At 38.5% G+C, this 20928-nt stretch overlaps 1 protein-coding gene across 1 annotated transcript in view; it reads left to right on the top strand.

Annotated features, from left to right (window-relative positions):
- Positions 1–11836: 11836 nt before the first annotated feature.
- RPF1 (ribosome production factor 1 homolog) overlaps positions 11837–20928 on the top strand; it is a 29922-nt gene continuing 20830 nt past the window's right edge. The window contains exons 1-2 of the mRNA XM_044672373.1: positions 11837–12061; positions 20579–20635. Of these exons, the coding sequence (XP_044528308.1) occupies positions 11837–12061; positions 20579–20635 (282 nt within the window). The remainder of the gene's footprint in view (positions 12062–20578; positions 20636–20928) is intronic.

The following is a 20928-nucleotide window of genomic DNA, read 5'->3' as shown; positions in this document are numbered from 1 at the left end:
TAAAAGGAGTTTACTTTTTTAAATGTAATTTTTTAAAAAAATTATTCAGATTTATTACATGACTTAAAACTCTTGAGATCTTTCTGCACAAAAACTCTATGTTGTAGGTAGCACCAAGTGTTTTATATTCATTTGACAGATAAGAAATCAAAAGCTCAGATTTACTGATTTGACTGAGTCTCACAACTAGTGTTGACTTGAGAGTCAGGATTCAGACCCAGGTTTCCTAAATCCATTCCCTTTACACCATTCTATTCTGTATCTGTATCATATGTCCTCAAGAGCTTTAAGAACTTACACTGCACATTCAAGAGAACTTAGTCACCAGAGTTAATTTAATATAGCGTGTTGGGGCATCCTTCCCAAATAATGAGATAGATTCCCCAAGGAATTGCCATCCCAGGTCATTCCATGAGCCCACATTCCCCTAAAAGCATAATTCGTGAGCTCCTATTCATGTGCTTACCTTTAATAATAAACCAGAAGACAGATATAAAGGAAAGGCATTTCTTGAAATGGCATAAGAAAAAACACTGTAGCAAAGCATTTCTTCCTCAAGCTTGGGGTGCATTCTCCCATGAATATAAACAGCGTCAGTGGTAAAGGAAGGACTTACTCACACACTTCTATACTACAGGACCTTTGATGTCATTTAGTGACTGACTACAGGTCTGCTGATGCTCATGTCTTCCAAAGATGTCACCTCACTGCTCATGTCAAGCCTGGTCCCTGTTGGTCTCGGGCACTATTTAGCCAGATGTAATCTCTCCTGTTCGATGTTCTTCTGTTACACACTGTTCTACCAGATGCTCCTCTGCTGGACTCACAGTTGCTGCTTGACTATAATCCATGCCAGATGTTGCTGTTCCAAATGCTCCTTTGCCAGGTGCTGAGAAGCTAAACACATAGTCTCTGCTGGATACATGATCTCAAACTGAAATCTTTGACTATTTCTTCAAAGGAAGAATAGGTGCTGCCATACTCTTTCAGCTTAAAACCCAATGGCTTTGTGAAGCTCTTTTAGAGAAGGCAGAACAATCTTATTCTAAGTGAGACCAGCAAAAAGCCTCCCTAACCTTATCCTTTCCAGGGCCCTGTCTGATTCCCAACACTAGATTCTCATCCCACAGGACAGAGATCCTTAGAACAAAGAGCAGGGTCATCTCTGCTAGCTATTGCCCTCAAGTTTAGTCTTGCCCTTGGACTCCTTTTCCTAATGAGGGGTTTGAGTTCCTTAGTCAGAGATTTCATCTCATTTCATAATGATCACTCCATAGATTTCCCAAATTTTCATATCTGAAGGCTCAGCTATAGACCTGCAGTTGTTATTTACACAACAGCTCTCAACATTCTGGGGTTCAGGGCACTTCCATTTTTCAAACTAAGCCTTTGCCTTCTGCCACCTAGGAACCTGGCACAGTAATGAGCCAAACCCAGAGGTCAAGGTCATTGGTCTCTGCCACTGGCCTTTCCTGGCCTTTTTGAATGCAGATAGAGCCCACAGTTTGGCAGCTTTCATAGCATTCACTCATACTAAGAATTAGCCTATGTGATACTGATTTAAGAGCTTGAAATCTGGTGGGTTGGAAGAATACTTGTTTAGGATTGGGTTTGGATTTTAATCCCAGTACTCATTGATATACTTGATCTTTCTAGCTTTCTATTTCCTTCCCTGAAAAATGCCATTAATTCCTTTCTTATACTCATCTTAGAAGTAGAATGTAAGAAGAAAAACAGATCTGTTGGAGCTTTCCAAAGAACTTAAAATTTAAACTATTTGAGTTGTCCTTACTTTTCATCCTCTAGCTATAGATCGTGAGGTCCCACAGTGGGAAGAACTGACAGAGAGAGATCTCTTCTTTCTGTAGGTCATTACAGGAATTTACCAAGTCATGATAGTAACTAAGGTGTTACTATATCTGTCCAGAGCTGCAACACTACCATTCAATGACTGGCTTTTAGTCTCATTTTTTTTTCAGGGAATAGAGAGAGAGTTAGATACTTTCTTGACTTATTAGCTGTGGCAATCTTGTATCAATCACTTCCCTTCCTTTGGGCCTCAGTTCTCTCATCTTCAAAATAAGGGGATTAGACTAGGTGATTTCCAAGGTCTTTTGAGCTCCAACACTGCAAGAATCTATGATTTAGCATTTTGATAACTATATTCTTCAAACAAGTTCTGCATTTAAATGTTTTGATCAGTTTTCATTGAGTCTCTTCCATTCTGGCTGAATAATTAATGCCAGGCCAGCTTTGATGGTTGATTTGAATTTCATTCCCATAAACTCACTGAAATGTATTTCTTTCTGATGAAATGTTTTTAATGACTATAGTCAGTGTTAGTCAGGAAGTCAGTAAGCTTCCACTGTGTGTAGCTCACTGTGCTGGATGATCTAGGGGGGAAGACAACGTCAAGAGCATTCCATTTTCAAGAAATATGAGAAGTTAGGTTGGAATTCCAGTCCAGGAATTGGTTATGTGTGTGTGACTTTGGGTAAGTCACTTCTCTCTGGGTCTCAATTCCTCTTCTGTAAAATGAGGAGGTTAGACTAGATCAGTGATTCCCAAAGTGGGCGCTACTGCCTCCTGGTGGGTGCTGCAGCGATCCATGGAAGCGGTGATGGCCACAGGTGCATTTATCTTTCCTATTAATGGCTATTAAAATTTAAAAACAAATTAATTTCCAGGTGGCTAAGTAATATTTTTTCTGGAAAGGGGGTGGAAGGCCAAAAAAGTTTGGGAACCACTGGACTAGATCATTTATGAGGTCTCTTCTAACTAGCTAGAGCTGCGATCTTACATACAAGAGAGATACAAGAGACTGAGTCTTTGCACAGACTATATTCTAGTTAGAGAGAAAATATTTCACATGTGAAGTGAACTGAGACAATTATAAAGCAATTTATCAACAAGTGACCTAGAATGTAAGCTCCTTTAGGGCAGAGACCACTCAGTCTGATGCTGATATTCCCAGTACTTACTACATGCATGACACCCAGTTAGAACTCAGTAAGTGCTGACTGAAACAAACATCACAGAAACTCTGTAGAATACTGCTTCAGTATCATGCATAATAAATGGGACTCTTTTCATGATGAACATTCTTTTCATTAGCATTTAGCAAAGGTAGCTTCAGTGACAATTTTCCTTGACCTAATAGAACTCTTGGCACCACAACAAAACAATTCAAACCAATGTTGACTTAACAACAATTGGGAAGCAGAGATGACTTGGAACAATTTTTTATGTATTTCCTATAGCAATTTTTGATGTTTAAAATGCTTTGCTGAGTTGATATTCTATTCCAGGCTGTGAAGTCTTAGAAGATTCTTTTTAAGCCTGGCCTCTATGTTTCAGGAGTCAACGATTAGTGGGCATTATACCTATCCTAGGAGGTAAACAGAATTCTTTAAACTTTGTTTAATAAGAGCAATAAAAAGCAGATTTCAAGTGTTGGGAATAATCTGTGCGTTGAATCCAATTCTGAATTCTCGACCATGTCTAGGTGCATGGAAGCACCACAATGTTAGGACCAATGCCACTAATATATTGACATTCTACCTAGAGGGGCTAAAGGACATCAACATAGAGACAAAAACTATGCATCAATGAGATTGAAACTAGGATGAAAGTTTATTCTTCCATCAACAAGTCCCTAGATATGACTGCATATGTGACTAGTTAGAGGTGAAGAGTATGATGCCTTATTAAAACCAAGGTTTATGTCTCACTTGCTTCCAAAAAGGTTTTGAGATAATTTATAAAGTTAATAAATTTCAAAAATGTGAAAATGCAAAATAAAAATTCACCAAAAAGCAGCTCAAAGGGACAAACAAATATTCAATTCTATTTGATTCAATAAATGCTTATTAAACTCTTAACTCTGTGATGTTATATGCTTGGCACTGGGAATGAATACAAGAGGAAAAAAACTGAATAGTTTCAATTTTCAATGAGTTTCTGTTTTTACTGGGGAGATATAATATGTATACAGATGAGTAAGTATAAGGCAATTCAAGGAGAAAGGAAGAATGACTGGGAACATAAGTATTTATGCAATACCTACTTATGTGCCAGGAACTGTGCTAAGCAAGCACTTTATGAATCTTATCTCATTTGATCCTCCCAATAACTACTCTGGGAAGTAGATGCTGTTATTACTCCCATTGTACAGTTGAGGAAACTGAGGCAAATACAAATTAAATTATTTGAACAATAGGATCAGGGAAAGTTTCGTGGAAACCAGTGGTATTTGAGGTGAGCTTTAAACAAGAAGGTCTCTGAGAAGAGATATGAAGACACTCTGGGTATTTGTAGTTAAGGGCTAAATTTATTTCTGGCAGTGAAGGCAAACACAGAAGTCCACTGGGTCCACTTAATTCCTAAATCTACTTGCTAGAGAAGCTGACCACAGGCAACAGCAAAGTCGATGAACTGCAAGGTGGGCTTTTCACTAGCTTAAGGTAATAGGAGACCTAGATTCATCCTAAATTTGCCTTTGTTGGTAACTGATGGGAAGAAAATACAATATTAATTTGCTCTTACTAGGCCTCTGAATCCATATGCTTGCAGGCATGATGAGTCTCATTTGGTTTGAAGTAGAACTTCTATTAGACAGAACTGGAAACTGTATCAGACAATTTTGCACATGTTTATGTCTTACCTCCCCAACTAGACTATAAGCTCTTTGGGTATAAAATGTATTTTACGCTACAAAATCAATGGACCATAAATCATATTTTTTTAAAATAATTAATTATTTAAATATTAATGTCCTCTCCAGGACTACTATTCTGACTCCCACTTGAAGGCTGAGTCCCTAGAAGAAAACTACTCTTCCTAGTTAGGGTTTTATCTTTGAGATTGAAATTTCTAATACCATCACTCATGAACCCCACACTGGTATGTTTCCCTTTTTCAATTAACCATAGCTTTTAGAAAAAGGTAGAATGAGAACATTAGTTATAAGAAACATTCACCAGCCAAGTGGAAGTGTATTTTTCCCTTGAAACTTTGGTGAGAGTGAGCTCAAGCTCAAAGTATAATAAGAGTGAAGCTTACTTGTCATTTCTTCCCAGTGTCCCTGTGTTTCTTAGTACCCTCTGCTATTTTTAATACTACTCTACCATTGGTGCCAAAGAAGTGAAAGGGATTACATAGGGACATTGTACATTATTTGTTTCATAGAGTGGTATGGACAAATTTGTCATTTTCAAGTAGATAGTCTGATAGTGAACCTCTTCATACTTGGTTAGAATAGTCCTCAGAAAATGGGCATAGTTCACTCTTTGGACATAGACAAATTAAGCTCTCTGTTGTTGGAAGAAGTACAAATCAATGTAGTCACAGATCCCCTGAAGTAAAGGAATATGAGAGTATATCCGGGGTATGGTATCATGCCTGGCATACAGTAAGCATTAAATAAGTTTCCTGAATTACACTGAACTTTGTGAGGTAGGCAGTATAAGTCTTGTCATCACCATTTTTACCTATGAAAAAGTTAGGAATATCAGGTAATAGTTTTCTTTCAGTTTTGTCTCTCCCTGATTTTAGTCTTCAAGATCATATTTGTATCACGAGGAATTTGGTAGGATCCATCTTTTTCCTGTTTTGTTTTGTTTTCTTACAAACTTCTTATGTAATTTTGGAACTGATTTTCTTTTAATGATTGAAAAAATTCACTTGTTTTAAAGCCAGCTGGTCCTAAGGTATTTTCTTTGAGAATTAACTTAATAAGCTGAGTTTGAATAGGGATAAATGTAAAATCTTATATTGGTTTCGATGAAACAGTATAATGGGAAAGCACCAGGGGGCAAGGGAAATTGAATTGGATTTAAAGGCTAGGGACTAGGTCCAAATGATGGCCCTGCTGCTTCCTAGGGTAACACAGTTGGGTGTCACTGGGAAGAGTAGGGTCAGCTGGCCAGTGCTGGATCCCTTCTGCTCCCTTACCATTTTTGAAGAGGGTAGAGGAATTTCTCCCAGCTTTTGCCTGTTTCTTCCCTGGTGGGTAGTTTAAAGTGTGATCTTTTCTTCAATTACTTACCTCTTTTCTCTTTGGAGATTTAATCCATGATAGCCTCTTATAATTATTAACTTGACTGTTGGCCTAGGGACAATATGATGGCCCTTGGGCTCACATGCTCCCTTCCTCTGCTTTTTTATGGTTATTTATATCAGATGAAAAGTTATAAGGATAATCATAATAACTCAGAGCTTCCCCACTTAGAAAACTTTTAACATTCAGATAACAGCTTGGCACTCTGCCCTAATTAAAAATTTTGCATCTCTCCATCTCACCCCTGTCCTTTCATTGTCTGAAACAAAATCAGATAGTGGAAATATTTAGGTAAAATAATTTTTTTAAGTAAGTAGATTATATTACAGTGTCTGTTGCTAAATAGGGATAGGGAGTAGTAAAGTTTGGGAAAGAAAGGATCCTTTTTTGGAGCTTCTCTGTGTCTTTTGACTGAGTAGAGCTTAGTGTAATCAGGAGCTTCTGTTGGGGTCCTTAGTTCAAAGATGCCTGCAGAGATCCAAAGGCCTACTTGAATCTCTGCTCACTTTAGATCTGCCTTTCTTTCAGTTTTTTCTGTGGTTGTTTGTCCTTATGCCTTTGATACTTTACAGTTTGATTTTTTTCTAGTTAGGTCCCAGGTAGAGTTACGATGTCAGTCTCTCACTCTTTCCTCTCAGCTCTCTCAAAAGTATCTCTTTTAAAACTCCCAGGTTCAAGTTCCCTTCTTTTAGCTTAAAGATCATGATATTCCAAACTATTTTTAGGGTCATAAGGAAATGTTTATCCCTCTGAACTACAATTCCCATGCTAGATAGTTCTTAAATCCCCATTATTTACCACCCTATTATTTACCAATCTGACCTCGAGCACTTAATCTCTCTCTACCCTAGAATTCAGAGTTCCAAGGGATCTGAATAGTCATATAGTCTAATTCATACATTAAACAAGAATCTTCTTGATGACACACCCAACAAGTGGTTATCAATTTTTTGCATAAAGACCTCCAAATGAGAAGGAACCTCAAATTTCCCAAGGAAGCCCAGGCTCCTTTTATTATAAATTGCCTTAATCCTTGCATTTTTACTTAAGCCAAGACTGATTTTTTTTCTTTTTTTACAATTTCCATCCATTAATCCCAATTCTACCTTCTAGGGCCAGAAAGAAGAATTTAAATCCCCTTTTCTTCCATGTAACAGCTCTTCAAATGCCAAGAGAAATATCATTCCTCTACCCCTTACCTCAAAACAGGAAAATTACAATACTGTACAATTAGATGACTTGCAACAAAATTCAAAGACTTCACTTAGTTGATGGAAGTCAGAATGCCATGTAGAGGACCTAGCAGTAAAACATGGGGCATCAATTGTTTTTAATCTTCTTTCTGATTACAATGCATTAGTTTAACAACCATGAGCTACCAAGAACAACTTTAATCTAGGACCATAGTTTTCTATCTTTCCTAGCATAAAAGACCCTGCAGATCCAACTGTTTTCTGTCTGACACTACAAATATAATCTCCCCCAATTAGCAGGAAAAAAACTACTGCCTGTAAGGAAAATCCAATGAGGTGGTCTGGCTTTTATTGATGTTAGCAATGAAATCACTAAGGAGACCTAGGGGAATTGTCTGTAAAATGAAAGAGTTGTCTAGACTTCTAAGGTCCCTTCCAACTTGAAATCTAGTATTCTATTAAGATGGACTTCATATGGATAAGCACCATTTCTTCTGATAAAGGCCTAAGGGTTTTAGTAGTCTAAATGCTCTACCCAAGTCAAAAGTGCATCATAGCAGCCCTGAAAGCTAGTATTTTAAGCACCATTAAGAGACAGTACTAGTTTCCAGGATTAGGAAAATGATCATATTTTTGTACACTGATGCACATAGCTGCAGCAACAGGTTCATTTCAGAGTGCCACTTTTTAGGGAGAACATTCATAAGCTGGAGAACATTTAAAGGAGGTAACCAGGGAGGTAAAGGACCTTGAAGTCATGCCATCATGACATATGTGGATTAGTTAAAGGAATCTTTAGGTGAAGTTTAACTTGGAAAAGAGAAGCTTTGGGAATGGAGAGGGCTAACATGAGAGCCATCTTTAGTATTTGAAAGGTCAACTTCATGAAAGAAAGCTTAGACTTACCTTGTTTAGTTCTAGATCAGAAATTTGGAGCAATGAGGGGAAGTTGAAATGAAGTAGCATTAGGCTTGAACGAATGAAAAACTTATTAACAATTAAAACTGTTCATTCAAATTCTTATCTTCATTCTCTTTTTCAAGGCTATTTTGACTCTGTGAATACCTGTGGAGAGCATTTCAACAATTTTTTGTTTTTAGATTTTCCTCAAAAAGACATAAGAAACCAACCTTATTTTATAGCAGAAAGAGTACTAGGTTTGGCATAAGAAGACCTAGGCTTAAATCCAGGCTCTGTCCCTAACTAGCTGTTTGGATTTAAACTTCTTTCCATGCCTTATTTTCCTCATATGGGAGTTAGATTAGACTAGATGATACTTAAACTCCCTTTCAAACCTAAAATCCTCTAATCCTTTGATCCGCTAAATCAAACTGCTTTCATATTCTAAGCCAAAAAGTCTTCTTTGATATTTTGAAAATAAAATGACAGCCCTCAAAAATTCCCCAGAGAAAGGGCTCATTAAATTTTTTTTGGGGGGGGGGGTCATGAACTCCTTTGGCAGTCTGCTGAAATCTAAGGACCCCTTTTCAGAATAATTTTTAAAATGATTAACATAAAATACATAGGATTTCAAAATAACTCAATTATATTAAAATAGTTATCAAAATGTAAAAAAAAAATTTCATGGATCCTCTAAAATCTATTCACTTACCCCTTTGAGATCTGTGAACTCCAGGTCTATGGACCCATGGGGGACTTCCAGGAAATAATAATAGTACTAGCTTACACATATAATAATAGCAATAACTTACATTTATATAACATTTTGAGATTTACAAAGTGTTTTACTTACAAAAAAATGAGGCAGATAGTATTATTATTCTGGTTTTACAGATGAGTAAACTAAGGTTTCCTCAGAGATGTTAAAAAACTTTTCCAGAGTCAGAGTATTAGAACTCAAATTCAGGGCTTCTAACTCTAAGACCAGACCTTTCCACTATTGCCTACTAAGAGAAGCTCAGGAAATATACCTCCAGGGAAGCAGAGATACTTCATAGATCAATTGGGCTTCTCTTGTAATTGTAGTCAATAAACTATATGGTGCAATTCAATCTTCTACCGCTTCCTGACATTTTAGAGTTAGACAAAAGCTATATTTATCATCTTGCTACTTGTGAATCAGTAAACCTGCTAACATAAAAATTGCTTAATCCTGATTCTCATGAAAAGAATTCATCCTGTGTCTTTAGAATTATTCTGTGGTAGTTAGGAACACACTCCAGGCATTAATGGATCAAATTTTCTGAAGCAGATCTAGGTCAGAAACTTGTTTGTACAATGTGGAACTTATTTGATGGGTTCCAGAGCCCCCAGAAGGTCAGGTGTAAAGTAAATAGGCAGAGACTATAATAGTAGCTAGTATTTTGAGTCCTAAAGCAACTCTATGGGGCAAGTGTTATGGCAGGAATTCTTAATCTGGAGTTTGGTGGGCTCAGTGAACTTGGATGGGAAAAAAGTTACTCCTTTATTTTCACTAACTTCTAAATGAAAGTTAGCACTTCCTTTGATGATGGATATAGGCAATAAACCAGTTGTATTAGCAGTCCTTGAGCTTTTGTCACCAACAGGAATCAAACATATTTTCATATTCTATTACAGGTGTTGCAGATATCTCAGGATATCATTTACACCCATCACTACTTTAAAATTACTATAGTTATTAGGTCCATGGCTAGATCATCATGAGGTAGAAGTATTCAAGTCTATAGAACATGTTTGGATAAAATGGATTTCCTTTGAAATCTGTGGGTTTAATTTTATCCATTTAACAACATGGTTTTGAAAAGAGGTCATCAAACTGCCAAAGGTGGGAGGTTCATAAAACAAACAAAAAAAGAAGAAGAACCCATGGTATCTATTGGCATTATCTTGGAATTTGTTTGGTTCCATGGAAAGAGGACTGAAATCCCAGAGAGGAGAACTTGAGTTTGACTCCCTACTCTTCTGTTTACTACCCATGAAACAATGGGTAAGTAATCACCTCTTAGTCCCAGTGTCTTCATCTATAAAAATGAAAGGTTAGACTAAATCAGAGCTATCAAACATCCTGCAGAGGACTGTTTTATAACACTCTGCAGAATAGCCAGAGCTAGATTGGAATGTAATTGGGAAATTTAACAAAATAATGAAAACACACACACACACACACACACACAACCAGATAACATTACATTTGAAATCTAAGTCATTGTGCTGCCGACAGGGATCCTTAATGACTCCTTACTAAGCTCAAGTGTACTAGATGACTTCCAAGATCCCTTTGAGTTCTAAGTGTATAGGAACTTTAATTGGCAGGTGAGGAATTAGCCTCAAGGAACTGAAGTGACTTGACTTGCCCGTGGTTAACTGATTTTTCCTGACTCTAAATCAAAGGTATATAGTCAATGCTCTGTCTCGGACATCCTTTTTCTTTTTTTGGTGGTGGTTGTGGTATTTCTAAATTATACTTTGACTGCTAGAATGTAAGAGAAAAGGCAATGAGCAGGAGAAAAAAATGAAAATGGATGAAATTGCTAGAAAGGATTTTCAATTAAGGAGTTTCTATGTTTTTTAGTTTTGTCAGTAAGAAACTTTGCTTCAAATGGTTGTGGAAATTCATTTATTCAGCTAACACTCAAATGAATATAAATAGCAAACAGGGACTGAGAGCCAGGCCCAGAGATGGGAGGTTCTGGATTCAGATTTGAGCTCAGATACTTCCTGACTATATGACCCTGGGCAAGTCATTTAACCCCCCATATTATGAAAGGGAGATCTGGAAAACAGATATACCCCCTACCTATAAGGAGTTTATATACAATTCAGAGAAATGCCATATTTGGGAAATAGCAAATAGATGATTTGGGCTGGAATGTGGAATGTATCAGAGATTGGAATTGGATTATGAAGATTTTTGAGGGCAGAGACAATTCCATTTTGTCTTTGAGTCCTCAGTGCCTAGCAGTGCCTCCCGTTAATAGCTGCTTATTGGGGGTGTGGGGGTGTGGGGGGAGAAGAAAAGAGAAATTGAAGGATATACTTTGAACGAGGACCATAGATTTAGAGCTGAAAAGGGGCCTTATCAATTATCTAGTGCCAGTCTAGATTCTAGAGACCATCACTCCTCCTTTTATTATTTATTATTATATTTTATTATAAACTAAAACACCAAGGAGGGTATGAATTGCTCAGAACAGAAGCCAGAATCCAGAACTGGTCGTGTGACCCCAAGATTACAGGTTTGGGTTCTCAAACTCAGAACCTGCCCCCTCTCCCCTCTTATTTCTCCCTTCCTCCCTCACTCCCTGCCCCTTCTCCATTCCCTAATCCTTTCTCTCCCTCCCCTCCCTTCCCTTCCCCTCCCCTCCCCCCTTTCCCAATCCCCTTCTCTTCCCCCTTTCCCAATCCCCTCCCTTTCCCTTCCATCCCCCTCAAACTCTTCTCCCTCCCTCTCTTCTCGTCTCTACTCTCCTCCTTCTTCTTCTTTACACCTTTCGTTTCCCTCCTTTCATCTCTCTCTCCCTTCCCTCCTCCCCCTTCTCTTCTCCTAGCCCTAGGGCCCAAACCAGCGACCCGGAAGCGCACTGCAGCCTGGGCCGGAAGCGGAAGTACTTGAGTTCGGGCCCCTCACACTGGAGACCGCGGCATGGCGCGCAGCGGGGAAACCGGCGGCGGAGGCGAAGACCGGCGGGGTTTAAAGCGGAAAGCTCCTGCTGCCCCTCGGGAGGACTCCGAGGATGGGGCGGCGGGGAGCGGGGCCCCAGAACAGCCGCGGCCTGCAGCTTTCCCGCCTGGCTTCAGCATCTCGGAGATAAAGAACAAGCAGCGGCGCCACTTCATGTTTGTGCGCTGGAAGCAGCAGCAGCGAAAGGTGCCTGAGGCCGGGGCGGGCGGGCGGGAGGGCAAGAGGTCACTGCGGGGCTCCCGGGTCACAGGAACTGAGCTCCGGATGCGGGCTGACCGTGTAAAGTAGCACCAACCCACGCAGGAAGGGACCTCGCCGGCCACCTACTCCAGTAGCCCCCCAAGGCCTCCCGCCCTTTACAACCTCTTCTCTTCGCCTTGCGAGGCTACTGCTCCGGGCCCTCCCCTCCATGCCAACCCTTCAAACACTTGAAGAGAACAGCTAAGCCTCCTTCCCCTTTCTCTAAGCTGGCTCAACCTGGCCAGCCCTTTCAGTTCTGAGTTCGGTTCTGAATCCATTTGACTGCATTATTCTCTAATCCAGTCCATCACTAACTTCCCAAGTACGGTATGAGATACTTTGTCAAAAGATTGGCAACAGAGTAAGTAAACTATTCATGTCAGTCCCCTCATCCAAGTTAGTAATTTTGCTAGAAAAAGAGGCAAGAGTGGTCTGGCTTGACTTGTACTTCGATAAGCACCTACTGTGTATCAGGTACTATGCTAAACACTTTACAAATATTTCTCATTTGATCCTCACAACTACTCGGGGAGGCTAGGTGCTAATCTGGCCATTTTACAGATGAGAAAGGTAGGGCAGACAGATTAAGTGACATGCCCAGGATCACATAGCTGGTAAGTCTCTTGACACAGGATTTGAACTCACAGCCTTCCTCTTGATTCCAAACCCAGCACTCCCTCCTCTGGGTCACCTGGTTATTCTCCTCTGGACACTTCTCAACACGTAAATGTTCATTTTGAACTATGGTACCCAAAAACGAAAACAGCATTCCAGTGAATCTGACAGTTGTACAGTGAGTCTATATTCTTGGAAGCCATGCTTTCTTAATGTCTTTCAAGATTGCATTAGCTTTTTTCGAGTCCACTGAAGCTTTTCATCTCTTCCTAAACAACTACTAGCTATAATTATGCCCTCCTTCATCTTATACTTATGAAGTTAGCTTTTGGCACTCATTTGTAAAACTGTACGTCTCACCCTATTGAATTTCATTTGTTGGATTCAGCCAAAAGTTCTGTTCGGTCAAGATCTTTTTGGGTCTCAACTCTGTCATCTGAGATACTATCCATCCCTCCTAGCTTTGTGTCATCTGCAGATATGATGAACATAACATTTAAAGGCATGCTGGGCCTGGAGTCAGGGAGGCCTGAGTTTACATTTGGCCTGTGCAAGTCACTTAACCTCTTTGCCTCAGTTTCCTCATCTATAAAATGGGGCTAATAATAGTATCTACCTTCCAGGGTTATTAGGAAGGTCAAATGAAATAATACTTTACTTTTATATAAATGTTGGCTGTAATAATAATAATAATATTTGTCATAAATGTCTTTATTCAAGGCATAGTTAAAAGAAAGTTAAAACATTTCAGGACATAGCACAGATCCCTGGAATCCTCCATTGGGATCCTCCTGGTGAACCATTACCAATTTTACTCTTAGGAGTCCTCTAATCAGTTCTGAATCCATCCGATTGTATTTTTACCTAAACCAGTCTTTAATTCTCCATCTTCCCAAGAATAGTATGAAATACTTTGCCAAAAGTTTGGCAATCGTATAGGTAAAATATTCATAGCCGTCCCCTCATCCACTTTGGTAATTGTTAGAAAAAGAAGCTGTAGTCTGGCATGACTTCTACTTGATAGAAACTTTGCAATCACTATTTCCTTACCTACATGTTCATTGTTTATTGCTTTAATGATCTCTTCTAGAATTTTCCTAGGACTCAAAGCTAAACCCACAAGCCTGTAGTTTGCAATCTTTGTTCTTTTTCATTGTTTGAGAATTGGGATAACATTTCCTCTTTTTCAGTCTTGTACCATCATCTTTTCCTGTGAAATTTCAATTCTTTCTAATGGTGCCTCAAGAGTCACATTTGGCTGATCTTTCAGGATGAGGATGTTCATCTGGGCTAAAGGACTTTAGTTTATCAAGGCCAGCTGGGTGCTTTTTATCTCCTTACCTCTGGTATCAACTCTCACTTAGTCAAATCTGTTCTCTAGCACTTCAGTTTTCTTAGCCTCAGCTACCTCTTCTGTACAATGGAGATGATGATATATCTCTTGTATTGGCCCTTAAAGAAGGGACTGATTTTGTCACTCCCTTATTTGATGAACTTCAGGGGCTCCGTGTTACTTCAAGGATCAAATTGAAACTCATTGTTTGGTATCTAAAGCCTTTCCTAACTGAACTCAAGGCACTTTTTCTAGCCCTATTATGATCATATTCCTGCTCATGTGAAACTGATTTTATGATACTCCCTTTCTGTACCTCTGTAATGACCATCCCTTCTTTCCTTCTTATCAAGAATCCCCGTCTTTATATGATTTAATATATGTACGTATCTTCCAGGGATATATTATAAACTTCATGAAGGCAAGAACTGTTTTACTTTTTATTCTGAATTTAGCAAACACAAAATTAGCATAAACATTATAGAAGAGAGAGGAAAGGATTATACATGAAACTGAACATCTACAGCAGAATATTTACATGAAACTGAGAACCTTTCTCATATAGAGGTTATTTATATTTTAAAGTCTGTAATAAATATGACAAGCTAACTTTTCAAAGCTGTCCCATTTGTGATTTCTTCTGGCCTTTCTGTTCACTTTTTTAGTGGCAGTGGTAGAACCTAGTTTACCTCCTGTCTTCTCCCTCCTCTGATGAAAAAAAAATCAGAAAAACAAAGCCCTTGTGACAAAAATGCAAAGTTAAACAAAGCAAATTCCCACATTGGCTATGATTATCTTACTTTTGTACTTTTATTCCAAGCACCTCTCTCAGTGATCTCTGCATATGACTCCCAGTTCTGTTGCTGCCAAGCTTCTACTTTACAAGTTGCCTATTGGCATCTCCAACTGAATGGCTTGATGGTATCTTGAATTCAAAATATTGAAAATAGAACTCAAAATCTTTCCCTCCAAACCTGATTTTCCTCCAAAATTCCATTTCTCTCTAGGGTACTGCCATCTTTCCAGTTTTGTAATCTCACAAGCATTTATTAAGCACCGACTATGTGCCAGGCACAGAGCTTACCAGGAGATACAAAGAAAGGCTAAGATAGTCCCTGTCCACTATAATATATTATTAGTATTATAGTCTAATGGGGAGATAGCATGTTAGCAGTTATATCCAACAACACATACACAGGATTAATTGGAGATAACAGCATCAGGCAAAGGAGGGTGGAGTGGATGCCAGTCAATGAAAAAGTACTTAGTTGGGAGTGAGGGCATCTTTTGTGATGAGCAGCCAGCAAGGAGACTTGTGTTGCTATATGGTAGAGTGTGTAGAAAACAATAAAATGTAAGAAAATTAGAAAAGTAGGAAGGGGCCAAGTTACGAAGGGCATTAAAGATTTTAATGGACTTTAGAAGCCTAATAGGATTTTGTATTTGATCCTGCAGGAATTAGGAAGCCACTGGAATTTATTGAATAGATTGTGCTTTAGGAAGATCAATTTGATAGCCAGGTTGGAGGGGAGCCTTCAGAGAAGAAAGACTTGGGACAGATAGTAGAGAGGCCACCCAGAAGGCTGTTGTAGAAGTCTAGCCTGAGGTAACTTTGTAGTTATCCTCAACCCTTTTCTTTACCTTATACTCCTTGTGCAGTCAGTTGGCAAATCTTTGCTATTGCACCTCCATGTCATCTCCCCTTTTATTCATTTACATGGCCATTACTCTAGTTTAGTGCCTTCTCTCTCCTGAACTGTTGCAGTAGCCTCCTAAATGGATACCCAGCTTTCAGTCTTTCCCTTCAATTCCTATAAAATACAAGTATTAAAATATTCTTTTTTTTTTTTTAAACCTTTAACTTTCTGTGTATTGGCTCCTAGGTGGAAGAGTGGTAAGGGTGGGCAATGAGGGGGTCAAGTGACTTGCCCAGGGTCACACAGCTGGGAAGTGTCTGAGGCCGGATTTGAACCTAGGACCTCCCGTCTCTAGGCCTGTCTCTCAATCCACTGAGCTACCCAGCTGCCTTAAAATATTCTTAACACTCAGATCTGGCCTTGTCATTCCTGCTAAGTTCAATGACCCCCAGTTGCCTTTAGGTTAACATACAAATTCTTCAGCTTGGAATCTAAATCCTTCACAATTTGACTATATCCTCCTTTTCCAGGTTTGTATCACATTACTCTCCTTATCCTCTGTTAAAGCCAAGTCTACTTGTTGTTACCTGAACTTATCATTTGTTCTTCTACCTCAGTGTCTTTTCATGGGCCTTTTCACTCCTATCTCAGAGATAGCTGGTGGCGCAGTAGTTAGATTGCTGGCCTCTGGAAGATATGAGTTCAGATGTGGCCTCAGACACTTAGTAGCTGGCTAACTTCTGCTGCCCCATTTCCTTCAATTGTATAATGGGCATAATAATAGCACCTACTGCACAGGGCTATTGTAAAGATTAAATGAGATAAAATTTGTAAAAGTTTTAGCACAGTGCCTGGCATATAGTGGATGTTATATAAATGCTTCTTCCCTTCCCTCCATCCTTACCTCTTGGGATCTTTGGCTTCCTTCAAGGTTCAGATCATGTCACCGACAGAAAGCTTCCTTGATCTGCTATTCTTTTCCTTCTCAAAAAGATGTTTATACTTTTCTAAAACTGTTCTAATTCACCAGCAAAAGGAAATAATAGGTAACAATTATATGGGTCTCTGAAGTTTACAAAGGGCTTTATACTTATTTTCATTTGATCCTTATAACCCTGTGGGAGGCATTATTATCCTTATTTTAAGATGAGGAAACTGAGGCTCAGGTTGTTACTCACATATAGTTATAGAATTCCAATTTTAAAACTTGAAGGAACCTTGGAGATCATCAAAAATGAACTGACAAGGGTTTGTCTAGGCTTTTGTTGAGGATATCCAGTGATAGAGATCTTCAGTATCACCACATCTGAAACAAGGCATGCCACTATTGGTTAGGTTCTATTGGTTCTAATTGTTAGGAGAATTTTCCTTCCATTAATCCTAAATGACCTCTTTTCAATGACTACTTTTTGCTCCTCTCTCTGTTCTCTGGTGCCAAACAGACCAAATCTAATTCTTCTTTCATGTGACACCCTGTCAAATGCTTAAAGACAGTTGTCAAGTCCTGTCTTCCCTACCCCCAAGCCTCTTTCTAGTTTAAAAAATCTCCAGGTTCTTCTGCTAATCCTTTTGGCAAGGATTTGAGGTCCTTTACCATTCTTTAGGGCTCTTCAGTACTCTGAAGTTTATCAGTATTCTTCTTGAAATTTGGTAGCCATTAATAAACACATATTGTACTTTGACCAGAGTGGAGTGTTATAGCAGGACCATCACTTTTTTTTCCCCTAGAAGATAGTGTTCTTTTAATAGAGTTCAAGATTGCATTAGTGTTTTTGGATGTCATATCAGTCTCAATTAATATTGAGCTTGCTAGCCATTAAAACTGCTAGATCTTTTCAGACAAATAGGTGACTAACTATGCCTCCATTGTCTTTCCTTTTTTTTTTTTAAACCTGAAGTAGAAGTCTTATATTTAAAATTCATCAGACTATAAATTTGAGAGTGGGGATTGTTTCATTCATTGTATTTGTTACAAGTTCATGGCAATAGTAGATGCCTAATAAATGTTTGATGATTGATTAAACCCCATTAAATTTCATCCTTTTTGAGTACCAATATGCTAGCCTAGTATGATCTTCTTTCTTTGATAGAGAAAATAGTCTCATGTTAAGAGTTTTGCAACTCCACTTTCTTTCTACCATAAATTATAATCTTACCCACCCAAAGTAGCAACTTTCTTCTTTGATCCTTTTCTTTTCTCAGTATAACTTAAAAAAAAAAAAAGACAAAAAACCCTTTCAAAACAAAAAGCTTTTTGTTGGCCTAGCATTCCTCACTAGCCTTAATTCATTCAGAGTTTTAGCACTCCTTACATCATTTTTATGGTACTCTGCCATAAATCTGTATTCATCTTTTTGTCACCTTCTGTCCATCTTCTGTATATATCTTTTAAAATCTAAGTTGCTTAGTGAGTTCTCTGTACATTCATATCAGTTTCTACAGATAGTTCCCATTTTTCTTTCTTGTTGGAATTGTTTCCCTTTGAGTCTTGAAAATTTCATTCCTGAGAATTTCCCATCTCTCCTGAACTAACTTCTATTGTCAAATTTTAGTCCAAGAGATACTAATTAATATTTATCTGAAACCTCTGAAATCCATTTTCCCAGGATCTAGGGTGTGTGCCAAACTGTACCTTAGTGTTCTTTCCTCTGCCAAAAACTCATAAGAGGTAGTGGGCATTTCCTCTTAAAAGGTCCCAACTATTTCTATCCTAGCATCCAGTTCTCTATTAGGTAGAATCAGATCCAGAATTGTTCCTCCCCTTTTGGTTTTTCATTCTTGAAGGTTGAAATGATCATTAAGGTGGGTTGAAAGATTTTTAACTGCTTTGCTTTCTGCAGAGATATATGGCTTTGGCAGACATCTGGATAATTCAAGCCACCATCATTACTCAGGCTTATTATCATATTCCTTATCTATTTGCTTTCTGTCCAGGTGGTATGTAGTATATTTTTATGATAGAATAGTTTCTGTTTGTCATTATAGATCAACTCAAATGTTCCCTCCCGACTATGTTTCCCCTCTTAGTTCATTCCTTGATTTCTTCACATGAACTTACATCTTCTTAATATGTAATGCTATCTTCTGCCTCTTCTCCCTTTTTACTTTATTCAAAGTAATAGCTATGAGGTCTCAAAGATAATGACTTAAGGCAGGATTTGAAGAGAAGTCTTCTTTTTCCTTATTCCCTGGTGCATGCTCTTTGAGGGCAAAGATTGATTTTTAATTTTGTCTTTGTATCTTTAGTTCTTAGCACAGCACCTTTCATGTGTTGTTTTTCAGTCATGTCTGACTCTTCCTGATTTCCTTTGTAGTTTTCTTGGCACAGATACTGGAGTGGTTTGCCATATCCTTCCCCAGCTCATTTTGCAGATAGGGAAACTGAGGCAAACAGGGTCAAGTAACTTGCTCAGGGGTCACATAGGCAATAAGTGTCTGAGGCTGGCTTTGAATTCAGGTCTTCCTGACTCAGGTCTGGTGCTCTCTTCATGGGCCACCTAGCTGCCCATCTTTCACATAGTAGGGGCTTAATAATACTTAAGAGATTGAATTGGAATGTGAAGTGCATAAAGGGGAGCAATATGAAATAGAATGCAAAACTGGGCTAGAGCCAAATTGAGTAGAGCCTTAAATGTCAGGCTGAGGAGTAAATGTTTTCTTCTGAGGCACTAGGGAGTCAAAGCTTCTTGAGAAGGATTGTAGCCTCAATCGGCAAGTTATTAACTACCTACTATTTCTAGGTATTAGTAGAGAGGAGGGGTTAGATATGAGACATAATTAGTCTGTGCTTTTATTCTAACAACATGTAAAGAATGGATTGGTGAGAGGGAGAATTGGAAACCAGAGTCTAATCAGAGGTGCATTAGTTTAGATAATGGGTGCTTATAGTAGAAAATGTGCTGATTTTGGAGGCTGTGGAGACCCAGGTTCTGTCACTTTTAACTTATGTAACCATAGGCAAATCAAAGCCTTTCTGAAACTTGGTTTTCTTAGTTATAGGGTGAGGGTACTGGACTAGAATTTTAAGACCTTTTCTTGCTCTAAATCTATGATCCAGTGCTACCTGTTAGGTAAGTGCTTGACACTGAAATGTGGATGGAATTTAAAGTAAACTGAAATGTTGTTTCTGTGATGTGCTCTTCTTCAGCAAAATCTGCTGAAGCTAGTTCTAGAAAGGTTAGCAATGAATTAAGAGGCACAGTACAATTCGTGACATTTAGAATCCCAAACCTTCTTCTCCACAGAATTTTTATCTACTTTGACTTAAAGTGAATGAAGGTTACTGCAGGAAGATTTGTGACTCACTGTTTCATCACTATCAGATATTTATATAGTACTTCAAGATCTGTAAATTGCTTTACATACAATGATCTCATTTGACTCCCATAACATCTCTGGGACATGGTTTTTATAACAGTTATCCCTATTTTACAGAGATAGAAACTGATGCTCAAAGAGGTCAAGTCTTTGCCCTTGTTACCCAGCTAGTAAAGGTTGGGGTGGGTGTCATTTGATCTTAAGTTCAGTGCTACCATTCATCTATAGTGGAGAAGAACACAAGAATTATAGAAAATGTTTGGCTCATAGTAGACAACAACTAGAATTTCAGAAAAGGAAAGGTGGGCATTGCTGAATCAAAGAAAGGAGATAACTGGTAAAGGATTATTGTTAAATCTTAATTTGATGGATTGAACAATGCTTTCCCTTGTTCTCATGGTCAATTATTTTGAGTTGCAACTTGTATTTTAAAAATAATATTAAGAGATATCATCTTAATGGTTGATAGTAATTCCCAGCTTTAAATCATTTTTAGGCTTTTAATCTTTAATAAACATGTCTTTGATATCATTTTTATTCATCATTTTTTTTATCCTTCAGGAAAAATTGGCAGCCAAGAAAAAGCTTAAAAAAGAGAGAGAAGCTCTTGGAGATAAGGTAAATAAAATCTTTAACTTCTTGTGATTTTTATTTTATACTCCGAAATAAATCAACAAACGGAACACATTATTAACATATAATAGTAGTAAATATGGCTACTGAAAGAGCTACATAATTAATAGATAAGGGACCTCTGGTAGGTGGCTCATAGGTGGCAGAGCTGGAGGGAAGCAGAGCGCTTAGGCCCTTTTCCTCCCCCTCTCTACACTCCCTGAAGACATTCCTCACTTCACCCACCCTTCTGCCTAGCAGTCCAATGGTAGCACTTCCTCCCTTCCCTGGGTGGGGTA

This window comes from Gracilinanus agilis, chromosome 4 (assembly GCF_016433145.1).
Source record: "Gracilinanus agilis isolate LMUSP501 chromosome 4, AgileGrace, whole genome shotgun sequence".
NCBI lineage: Eukaryota > Metazoa > Chordata > Mammalia > Didelphimorphia > Didelphidae > Gracilinanus > Gracilinanus agilis.
Note: the sequence above shows the minus strand (reverse complement) of the source record. Positions and strands in the feature narration are given on the sequence as shown.